We start from the raw sequence: 11,878 nt of genomic DNA, 5'->3' as shown, positions 1-11,878 counted from the left end.
GGGTTACAGAAGTATTAGGGATAACCAGAGTGGTAGGAATTCTGTTAAAGGGGTCATCAACTTATTTCTATATTTTTAATCTCCAGGAAGCATGTTTTGTTGACAGCCCTCAACCAAGTTCAGGTTTGCAGAGAATATGTTTAAAGGGGAATAGATGCATAAGGGTGTGACAAGACTCAAAAGCCTCCTTCTAAAGAGACTGCTACTCTACTACGAACAGCACTAACTGGAAACATTTATGGTGAAGGAAAGAAAAAGTCAATATATATATACTTCCTAAATGGATTTTCTAAAGTCGCTCACTTTGCTTTGCCACACAAAGCAATGCCATGTGGGCTTTTAGAGAAAAATGCTGGAAAGAGGATTCAAAAAGGAGGATGACTGGACAGAATATTAAAGAAGAGGCAGGCACCTGGCAGAGGAAGGCTGAAGGTAGAGTAACCAAAACTCAGACCCAGGCTGGGTTCAGGAGTCCGGCAAAGCAAGGCTGTCGTGGAGTATGAGGTGGCCAGGCCAGGAGCTATTAAAAAAGACCAGAGATCGATAAGCCTGAACGCGGTGGATCTGCCCCTTCCCCCGCTCTGTGGGCCGGGTTCAGCACAGGAAAGGGTCCCATTCTCACCCTTTGCTCCTGTGTTCCTCTTTTTTCCAGCTACCCAGGGGACAGCAGGCAGCAGGTGCCCCACTGGTTTCTTCTCTCTGAAGCATCCCCCTGCAGCACCCGCCGCCCCTCTCCTTTCTGGGCAGCCTCCTCTGCAGTCAAAGGCTTCAGGGAGGAGCCGCGGAAAAAAAGAAAAAAAAAAGAAAGAAAGAAAGAAAAAAAAACGCTGATGGACTTAAGATCTGAGGGTGATCTGAAACTCCGGGGAAAGAGAGCTGGCACAAAGGAAATGAATTCATAAATACCTGAGAGTGTGTTTTATGCAGACTCACACACACTGAGTGTGAAACAATGTGGTTTGCAGGGAGCAGGTTAACAAAATAATCCATTCTGCCACGCTTCATCTACATATGGGTAATTGGGAGGAGACGACTCTATGGCTAATCTAGGTGCTTCTTCCACCCCACCCCCCGCCCCGCCTCCAGAGAAGCCTATTCCACCCTTGAATTTCATGAGTGAAAAGACCAAGGATAGCTAGGCTATTAAAAGTCAACAGAGTAAGTACCCTACCAAGTCTGCCAGGGACAAACAATATTCAGGACAGCCTCATGACCTAGGCTTGAAATCTAGAATATTTGGGCATGGATGGTCCTCTGAGATCACTTAGTCTTGATAGATTTAAACTATTAATTTCAATATTTCTGAATTTGCATTATTTGCGACAACAGACACTGTTTAGAAACCCGAGGAAAGCTATCTGCTGCAGTCTTTCTATCATGAGGACGGTGGGCTATCACAATCACAGGTTTTTTTGGGGGGGGAGGGAGGTCAGAAAGGACCTCTGAGGATAAGCCTCACCCCATCCTTTCCTCGGGAGAGGAGTGAAATGTCTCCAGAAGCAACCGCACCGCTGCAAATACTTCACCCTCCAAGTATCACAGGGGAAGCCATTCCGGCTTCTTTATTTGAGAACAGTTACCATATTCCCCCTCAGTTTGCCTCTTAAAAAAAACATAAGTTGCACATCAAATGCTGCGATATACAAATAAAACAAAAACTAAATGCTTGCTCAGATAATCTTAGGTGTTTCGTGTAAATCTCTGCAATCCCTCCATGAAACTTGGGGGACTCCTAACATCATGCGTGTGAAAATGCCCTGCAAACCGCAGGGTTGTATCCACGTGCGCTACCGCGTGCGCCAGTTTCAAGCATCTGGGTGCTTCCTGAAGGAAATCCATGCATTCCTGACTGCATCTGTTTTCGGGTTATTACAGTGTATCGGAGGAAGAATCACGCGGCTATGGCTATTTTCTATCCGTTCCTGAAGAAGCCTGAGTGCCGAGTTCTCCTCCCCAGAGACCACACCCGGCGCTCAGGGCTGGCCGCAGCGGCTTCCCTGAAAATCAGCCACCTGCAAGGCTTACCGAAATCATCAGGTTGTGTGCTACACATGTGTAAAAAGAGGGAAGCGGACTTTAAATGTGCTGCGGTTGGTGGTAGCAAGCAGGAATTTAGCTTGGTGAGGATCCCGGCAGCTTGAAGCTCCCGGCTGCGGAGCGCGCGGCTACCTCAGCAAGTCAGTCAGTCTCCGTGTTTCCAATTCTTTCTCTGCCCTCCGCCACCCACACACCGCAACACGTTAAAGCCATCCGCGGCTTCATTCTCAGTTAAGAAATGTGAAAATCTAGAAATACTAACAGGCGGATTAACTGCTCTAAAGGTTTAAAAATGCTAAACCAACGCCTGCAGTAGTGCCGCAGTTTCACGAGTGTGTGTGTGTGTGTGTGTGTGTGCGTGTGTGCGCGCGCGCGCACTAGCGCGCACATTCCCTATGTGTTGAGAAGCAGCGCATTAAAGAAAAAGAAAAATAATCAGGAGAAAGGAAGATGAATTGCAGAAAGTGCCAGAAAGCTAGAAAGAAATTAAAACTCTTCTCCATACATACTGCATACACATAACCTAGCCTATTTATTTGTATCTAAAATCCCCTAGCGGCACCATCACCGTGAACACCAAGGGGAATAATTAAGGAGGTTCCTGGTGGGAAAAGGGCGAGCTGGGGGGACCGGGTGTCTGCGAGGTAACGGGATACAGAAAGCTAGGGTGTCAAAAGGGAGCAAGAACCTGTTCGGGGGACAACTTAAGGATCCAAGTGTCACGAGGTCTGGGCAATGCAGGACAGGAGGGGCTGCGTGAGTGAGTACAGAAGGGAAATGAGTGAGGGGGCATGGGATCTCAGAGAAAATCAGGGCCCTCTGAGCAAAGTGGAAAGGACGAGCGCCGCAGCTCCCCGGGGCCGTAGCTCGACCCCGCCTTCCCTTTTGCGCAGAATCCTCGCCTTGGCTGCAGCAGCGCGCTGCCCCCACTGGCCGGCGCGCGGTGATCGATCGCAGGCTGCGTCAGGAGCCTCCCGGCGTATAAATAGGGGTGGCAGGACGGCGCCGAGCCGCACACAGCCATCCATCCTCCCCCTTCCCTCTCTCCCCTGTCCTCTCTCTCCGGGCTCCCACCGCCGCCGCGGGCCGGGGAGCCACTGGCCGCCACCATGAGTTCCTTCAGCTACGAGCCGTACTACTCGACCTCCTACAAGCGGCGCTACGTGGAGACGCCCCGAGTGCACATCTCCAGCGTGCGCAGTGGCTACAGCACCGCACGCTCAGCTTACTCCAGCTACTCGGCGCCGGTGTCTTCCTCGCTGTCCGTGCGCCGCAGCTACTCCTCCAGCTCTGGATCGTTGATGCCCAGCCTGGAGAACCTCGACCTGAGCCAGGTAGCCGCCATCAGCAACGACCTCAAGTCCATCCGCACGCAGGAGAAGGCGCAGCTCCAGGACCTCAATGACCGCTTCGCCAGCTTCATCGAGCGCGTGCACGAGCTGGAGCAGCAGAACAAGGTCCTGGAAGCCGAGCTGCTGGTGCTGCGCCAGAAGCACTCCGAGCCATCCCGCTTCCGGGCGCTGTACGAGCAGGAGATCCGCGACCTGCGCCTGGCGGCGGAAGATGCCACCAACGAGAAGCAGGCGCTCCAGGGCGAGCGCGAAGGGCTGGAGGAGACCCTGCGCAACCTGCAGGCGCGCTATGAAGAGGAAGTGCTGAGCCGCGAGGACGCCGAGGGCCGGCTGATGGAAGCGCGCAAAGGCGCCGACGAGGCGGCGCTCGCTCGCGCAGAGCTCGAAAAGCGCATCGACAGCTTGATGGACGAAATCTCTTTTCTGAAGAAAGTGCACGAAGAGGAGATCGCCGAACTGCAGGCGCAGATCCAGTACGCGCAGATCTCCGTGGAGATGGATGTGACCAAGCCCGACCTCTCCGCCGCGCTCAAGGACATCCGCGCGCAGTACGAGAAGCTGGCCGCCAAGAACATGCAGAACGCCGAGGAGTGGTTCAAGAGCCGCTTCACCGTGCTGACCGAGAGCGCCGCCAAGAACACCGACGCCGTGCGCGCCGCCAAGGACGAGGTGTCCGAGAGCCGTCGTCTGCTCAAGGCCAAGACCCTGGAAATCGAAGCATGCCGGGGCATGAACGAAGCGCTGGAGAAGCAGCTGCAGGAGCTGGAGGACAAGCAGAACGCCGACATCAGCGCTATGCAGGTGCGGCACGGCCAGAAACATAGGGAGGCCGGAGACTCGAGCAAGGGGGAGAGTTGGTGCGCCCAGAAAGTGGAGACCAGGGGTGGTGCGGCTGCACGCAGCTCTTAGGAATAGGGCTTGGCCCCTTGGCCACTGTGTGGGAGGGGTGGGGCACTTGAAGGGCGTGAGTGCGGGCGCGACTGTAGTCTGGGAGTGTGCTCGGTGCTGCTGCACCGGCGTTCCGCATTAAAGCTGCCCAGCTCTTGTTGGGTGGGGGAGGGGAAGACGTGGGAATTGGGCGTTGCCTCCGGCCTGCGGTGAGATCTGCTCTCTACTGACCTGCATTAACCACTAGTTACTTTGCAGCAACTATCGGATCATCTGGTTAATAAATAGTAGAGTGAACAACTCTCAATTAATTCTGAAAGATTACTGTGACCAGCATGCTTTATGACTAGTTTTACCAACCACTCCCTTCCTTTATTTAGTAAGTAGACAGGAAAATAGTCAACATTGTTTTAGGTAGTTAACAAGTGATGTTCGTAGTAAACCATTTCCTTTTACCTTTTTTTCTTTTTTTCTTTATGTGTAAAATCTTCTACAACATTTCTGTTTAAACATCTCCATCTTCTGGGGAGTAGAAAAAATACAATTTCAAAAAGATCTCCATTTTAAAAGATCTCCATCTTCTGGGGAGTAGAAATTTTTTTCTTCTTCTGGGGAGTAGAAAAAATAATTTAGATGCATAGGAAATATTTTATAGAAAATAATTTTTTTTCTTTTTTTTTACATCTGGCTATTTTCTTCTCATAAAGAAAGGCATTAGTTTCCTGGCATGTAACCCAGCTAAAGAAGAGTTAATCAGTGAATGAGAAACACAGTTTTTCTATCAACTTAGTTTGTTTGCAGGCATTTTATGATGATCATTAAACAGTATTAAGTAAAGAAACAGAAGAACAGAATTTTCTTCCATCTTTGTTTTCATCTCAGGCTTCATGAACTTGAGTATTTTAGGCAAGAAGGTTTTTTAAAAGATACAGGGAGTTATTCTAGGAGAGATTTTATCAAAGGTGTGCACCTTGATTTTAATCGAAACTAGGCCTTTGCAGCTACACTACAGTAAAATAATAGAAGGGATTTATTTTCGGATTTTTTTTTTATTTTTGTCTTCAAACAGGACACGATCAACAAATTAGAAAATGAATTGAGGACCACAAAGAGTGAAATGGCACGATACCTAAAAGAATACCAAGACCTCCTCAACGTGAAGATGGCTTTGGATATTGAGATTGCAGCTTACAGGTGAAAATAGAGGGCAAAGACAGCAGCCATTAAACCTTAGGAAGAAAATCAGATCCCATTTAAAGTTATGTTGGATCAGAAACCTTCAAGAATAGTCCTTTTGAAATAATGAAGTGTCAGTTTTTGTCTTCTTCCAAGAAGAAGGTATTTAGATATATAAGAATTTAACCCTGTAATTAGGAGTCCTGTTTTTAGCTTCTCATTACACTTTAAATCTAATAGGATGATTTTTTTTTTCTGGTCTCCATCAAAAAATCCCCAGGCATTAAGTATTGATAAATTCCAGCCCTGCTCCTGCTTGCCTTTGTGTTTAGGGTACTCAGAGCAAGTCGTGAAACACAGGTGTTTTTTAACCTCACCTTCCATCTGCATCCCCAGGAAACTCTTGGAAGGCGAGGAGACCCGACTCAGTTTCACCAGCGTGGGAAGCATAACCAGTGGCTACTCCCAGAGCTCCCAGGTCTTTGGCCGATCTGCCTACGGCGGTTTACAGACAAGCTCCTATCTGATGTCCACCCGCTCCTTCCCGTCCTACTACACCAGCCATGTCCAAGAGGAGCAGATCGAAGTGGAGGAAACCATTGAGGCTGCCAAGGCCGAGGAAGCCAAGGATGAGCCCCCCTCTGAAGGAGAAGCTGAGGAGGAGGAGAAGGACAAGGAAGAGGCCGAGGAAGAGGAGGCAGCTGAAGAGGAAGAAGGTATGATAAGAAAAAACCCCTGCAACTTCAAGTGCAAACTGGGTGTGGAGATTTGTTAGGAGGTGGATAAGACAAATGAAGCCTTGCTCATTTATTCATATATGACATTAGAATCATAAATAGTTTTTCTGTTTGTTTAGCAAATCTTTCCTAAGGCACCTACTCTGAATGAGGTGATTGGTCAAAATTTTCATTTTTTAATACAATCATTTAACACAGCAGGTTGGTGTCCTAAAGAACAAAAATAGATACCAGATACATAATGAAAGAAATATTGAGGTTAAGTCTTGCAGAGGAGCAGAGCTTCCCATACCTAGAAGTGATCTCATTCAATTTAAATATGTGTTCAGTGGCAAATTATTCGTGGCAAGCTTTGTCTGTTACATGTGCTTTTGGAGAGAGTGGATCTGGGAGGTTTTGGTGAGCGTTGTGACAGTTGTGTTTGCAAATAAAACCTTTGCAGACATGTTTTGACTGGACTTACCCTGGATTTGGATTTTGTACATTTTCTTTTTATGTTAAAGCTGCCAAGGAAGAGTCTGAAGAAGCAAAAGAAGAAGAAGAAGGAGGCGAAGGTGAAGAAGAAGAGGAAACCAAAGAAGCTGAAGAGGAGAAGAAGGTTGAAGGTGCTGGGGAGGAACAAGCAGCTAAGAAGAAAGATTGAACCCCATTTCCTTAATTATTTCAGGAATAATTCTCCCAAAATCAGGTCAACCCCATCACCAACCAACCAACCAGTTGAGTTCCAGATTCTATGTGAATTAAAAAGTCAATATATGTATAATTCTGAGATGACTTAGGTTGGACATTCAATGTTGTGCTATGAATTTCCTCTTTATGCAGAGTATCTGTTTGCTTGCAGAGTGGCTTTCTGGCTTGCTGCCAGCCTGTGCATGGTCCACGCTTACGAGTTCAGGATCTACGGCAATGTGAATCATTCAGATGTTTACAATAAAAAACACCACATGAGTAAATGAATTCACTAATGTTAATGTTAAACTTCATGGAAAAATAGTCCTTTGAACCTTCGGTGGTTAGCAATTAAAGACCCTGATTTATGTGCAATAAATAGTAAATAAAGTTATACCGAATGATGTATTTTTTGCTGTGGTTGTTACTTAATTAAAATACCTTAAAGATGGCACCAATATAAAGTATATACCAGTGGACTATTGACCTCCAATTTTTTAAAAAGTTGAAATTTTAACAATTACCAATACTTTTTTTTTCTTCCTTCACTGGAAATTCTGAGGGATACAGTTATGTCATGATTACTCATGAAATCTCTCCCCACAAAAATTTTACTGATAATAAACATGAGTAAATGAGAAAGTCTATAAATAACAATAGACTTTGCCTCATAACACGTGCTGTGTTAGGTTTTGGGATGGCTTTCTAGGGAGCAATTCTGAAATTATTTGGCAGATAGACTCTTCATGGTAAATAGGTCATTTCAGAGTCTAGAGTGCTAACCATTACACTATGGAACCATGATAAATAGGTCATTTCAAACTGATATGTCATAATGCAATATGGATAGAAAATGAATCCCATACATTCATCCCTATAACTGCATTTTAAAATATAGTCTAAATATCATGGGCAGAGGTTAAAACCTGAGAACATGGTACAATAAGAAGGAATAATTTTTTATCTATATATAATTTCAGGAGAAGGGATTAAAACTACCAAAAGTTATTTGCCACTCCACTGCAAACATGTTGCCTGCAATCCTGAGCTCATGATTTAGTGTATTGTTAAGCGTAACTCTGTTGCCTCAAGTAAATAGCATTTAATGCTACACATTTTTAAACCTTTAAAAGCTACAGACACAAGTAATGAAATTATGAGTCACTTAAGGGGGGAGGTAATATGCTTGTATGTTACATTGACATTGCTCTGCATGTCTCTACTGGGAAATATTTGGATTTCAATGATAGCTTGACTGGTTGGACATTGCATCAAATACACACCCCATCTGTTCTCTCTGTCCATTGTAAAGTTATGAACGCTCTTGCACTTGCATTTGATGTGAAATAAATATAGATGATATTACTGACTATCTGCTATTCTGCCTTTGTTCTGAAACAATTGCTTTGTCAGCTAATTTCATTCAATATTTGCTTTTTAGACGATCTTTATAAGTTATTAATTTAACCTGAAACCAAAGTGGTCTCCATTTAAAGTTACTTAATCCCTTTGTACCACCTATTTCTAGTTAAATATATGTTGCTATGCAAATAGGTAAAGTGCTTCTTTGCCATGATGGTATGGATTGGAACTGTGAAGGCTTTCAGTGTATTGGCTTCTGTAAAGATGAGGCACCTCCTCAGAAATAAAGCTTTTCATACTTCTGCTTAATAGACCTGGGATGATGTATATGGCAAGTCTCAAACAGATGCAAGCTACGTGCAAAAAGTAACTTTAGCAAAATGGAAATAGCTGGATGCTTTGAGAATTAGTTGGTTGAATTAAGAAAACTGTACCATCCTCTATCCTGTGTGCCATAATAAAATAGTAAAAAACCTAAATTGAGCTTAAAGTCTTTTTAACATTTCCCCAAGTTTGGTACTGTGGTCAGTGCCCCTTTTCCCTCTGCTCCCCCTAAACCTGCAGTTCTCTTTCAATATTCCCTCTCCTAATGAATGATCCCTTCTCTATAATCATCTGATTCCATTAAACGGACTCTTTGAATGACATCCTACCTCCCGTTACCTCTCTTCTGCCCCTCGAGACTAACCTACCAACGACGTATAGTGAGAACACCTCCATGTCTTACATCCTTCCACAGCTTTCAATTTACGCTGCCACCACTCTAACCCTTCTCCCAGGGCCTACTCTTGGTCTCCTTCAATTAGCACCCTACAGCAGGCTAATCTTTTAAAAAGCAAATTTTGATCATGGCATCCCCCTGAATAAAACCCTCTAATAGCTTCCTACTTTTAATATGAAAACCAAAATCTCAAATGTGATCTTCAAGGCCTGCCTAGTGCTGACTCCTGCCTACTTCTCTAACCTCATCCCACTGTACACTCCTTTCCCTCCACTTCCAGCACTCCAATCACCCTCATATTCTGTTCTCCCATCTGTCACAGGATTTTTGGTGATTCCTCTTTCTGGAGCACTCATCTTTTCTCTCCTTCCCTCAGTCTTGCCCAGCTGGTTCCTCCTGACCCTTCAGATTTAGGCTTAAATGTAATTCTCTAAAGGAAGCCTCCCTTGACCTCTTCTAGTGGGTCAAATTCTTTGAAATATGTACATAAGACTTTGTAGACTTTTTAATTCTGGCCATTAGCATCTATTTGTGTGATCAGTTGATGAATGTCTGCCTCCCCCATTATAGTGGGATCTTTACAAGTATCAGAATCAGATCTCTGTTGCTCATTAATTTAACCCCAGTATCCAGCATAGTTCCTGCCATAGTAGAAGCACAGTGGATATTTATTTAATGAGTGACTTTCCCCATCGATTAAAATGCCTTCAAGATGACTGGCAAGTCAAGAGTGTTCAATAGTAAGTCCACACCTTCTTGTGGAAAGAGCAAAAAACCAAGAATCAAGAGTCCATCCTGCACTATTATGGAACATTGGCCATTCCCGCCCAACCTCAATTTGCTTATCTACACAAGGGTTCAGTGGTGGACATCTCAGATCCATTCTAGATTCATAATTCAAAATCTCCTGAAATACTCTTACTGCTTTATTTTAGATGTCCAGGCTAAATGGCTGAATGGAAAGCACACATGTGATAATCATGTCCTCACTAAAAATCCATCCCCTAAAGGGAATTGCTAAACTTAGTGTGAAGTTTCATTGCTAGCAATTTAATTGCTCAAATTGGTAAGCAATTAACTTGGTCACTTTTTTACCCATATGGAGATTCCAATGCTGTCAGAGGGGTTACTATGTCCCATGATGCTATTCTAAGTACATTTTCTGTATTAACTCATTTCTTCCTACATACAACAACGTTCTGAGTCCAGTATGATTATCATCCCCAATTTTATTATTATTTTAAGAATTATTTGTATTTTTTAAAAATAGTGACAGGGTCTCACCACATTGCCCAGGTTGGTCTTGAACTCCTGGGTTCAAGTGATCTGCCTACCTTGGCCTCCCGAAGTGCTGGGATTACGGGTGTGAGCCACTGCGAGCAGCCTATAATCCCCATTTTGCAGATAAGAAACTAAGGTTAAGTGACTGGACGAAGGTCATGTAGCTGGTTGGTGGCAGGGCTGAGACTCAGACTCACCCACCTCACTGCCTCTCCTTTGTGGTCCAGCTTATAAGGTACACTTGTGGCATCAGAGTATGTTTCCACAGGCATGTTTTGTGACAGTGGTTGGGGAGTTCACACAATAGTCAGAATCCTTACAAGGCAGTCCTGTACCGTTCAAGAGCCACATATACAGTCACAGTGTTCCATTGTAGTTAGGATCAAGGTTTTCTTTCACCCCTTTGATGACTTATGTCCATATCTTAGTTCATCTGCTAATAGAAGCTTTCAGAAGGCAGGAGTCAGGTCTTATAAACAGAGATGAGTTTGACATTTATCTTCAAGGATCACCAACATTCAAGATGCTGGTTCTCATGATGTTATTCTTCTACCTGGCCATGATTTTCTAGTTCTGTTGACATTTTAGTAGTCCTCAAGTTTTTCTTCTCCTTCTTTTCCTCCCTTCACTCTTTGCCCTTCTTTTTTTTTTGTCTTCTTCTTCCTTTTCCTCTTCCTTCTTCTTGCAAGTCTTCTTACTGCAAGCAATTTCAAATCATTTTGGGAGGGGAGAGGAATAAAGATTGACTGAATAAATAAATAAATGTCCTTGTTTCCCTTCACAACACCCGACAAAGAATATTGGGTTGAGTGGACATATGTTTCTGGAATGCCAAAGGTTTAATACTTGTGAGAAGTTTCCATAAACATGGACAGCATAGAGAATTTCTTCTTTCTCTTTTGGGTACAGAGTGAGATGTCAGAACTGGTTCAGCCGTGATTCATTTGCAAGGGGCTCCCAGCGGAGAATTCAGAATATTTATTTCTTAGGAAAATGTCCAGCAGAGTGAAGTGCAGTGAGTTATACAAGCTAGGCAGTGAGGACCATTTCTAGTTTAAGGTCTTCTAGAAAATTCCCAGTGAAGAGTCTTAAATAAGAACTAGAGTGTCAAAAGATAAGGCAACATGAGAAGAAAATAAAAACCCTTAGCAGCCCCAGAAAGTAACTATAGTTTTTTTAACCAATCGTTTAATTATACTTCAACATAGGTAATTATTTGCATATGAGGATTTAAAAAAAAAATATAACAATGATATTAAAAACAAATTTGAAAAGAAAACACATTTCCTCCACTTAAACCCAGTTATTTTCATTTATATGTTCTGTTTTAGTTCTTGCTTCTATTTATGTATATTTTGACACTGATCATCCATTCATTCCACACAATATCATTCGCTAAGTGCCAGATGCTGTTCAAGGTACAAGGAATAAAGCAGAAAATGTTCCTGGTTTTGGGGACTTAATAATGGTGTGTATTTCTGTGTGCGTGTGTGTGTGTGTGTGTGTGTGTGTAAACAGACAGTGAACAAGTAAACAGGTAACAAGTAGATAATCTTCGATCAGAGCCAGGCATGTAAGGGTATGGGGGTATGAGTGCTCCAGGTGGCGGGAACTGTAAGTACAGCAACCTTGGCTTCTTTGAACCCAGAAACATG

At 44.1% G+C, this 11,878-nt stretch overlaps 1 protein-coding gene across 1 annotated transcript; it reads left to right on the top strand.

Annotated features, from left to right (window-relative positions):
• The first annotated feature begins 2,791 nt into the window (after positions 1 to 2,791).
• Positions 2,792 to 8,700, top strand: NEFL (neurofilament light). The gene is made up of 4 exons (XM_003272882.3): positions 2,792 to 4,190; positions 5,347 to 5,471; positions 5,850 to 6,169; positions 6,694 to 8,700. Exons 1-4 carry the CDS (start codon positions 3,147 to 3,149, stop codon positions 6,831 to 6,833), a joined length of 1,629 nt encoding a protein of 542 aa, XP_003272930.1. The 5' UTR covers positions 2,792 to 3,146; the 3' UTR covers positions 6,834 to 8,700.
• The last annotated feature ends 3,178 nt before the right edge of the window (positions 8,701 to 11,878 follow it).

Source organism: Nomascus leucogenys, chromosome 8 (genome assembly GCF_006542625.1).
Source record: "Nomascus leucogenys isolate Asia chromosome 8, Asia_NLE_v1, whole genome shotgun sequence".
NCBI lineage: Eukaryota > Metazoa > Chordata > Mammalia > Primates > Hylobatidae > Nomascus > Nomascus leucogenys.
Note: the sequence above shows the minus strand (reverse complement) of the source record. Positions and strands in the feature narration are given on the sequence as shown.

What these genes read in the sequence shown, in the direction of transcription:
- NEFL (XM_003272882.3), top strand. Translation starts at nt 3,147, where the DNA reads ATGAGTTCCTTCAGCTACGAGCCGTACTACTCGACCTCCTACAAGCGG. An exon ending in CCGACATCAGCGCTATGCAG is followed by an intron (nt 4,191 to 5,346) that starts GTGCGGCACGGC and finishes GTCTTCAAACAG; the next exon opens with GACACGATCAACAAATTAGA. An exon ending in ATTGAGATTGCAGCTTACAG is followed by an intron (nt 5,472 to 5,849) that starts GTGAAAATAGAG and finishes CTGCATCCCCAG; the next exon opens with GAAACTCTTGGAAGGCGAGG.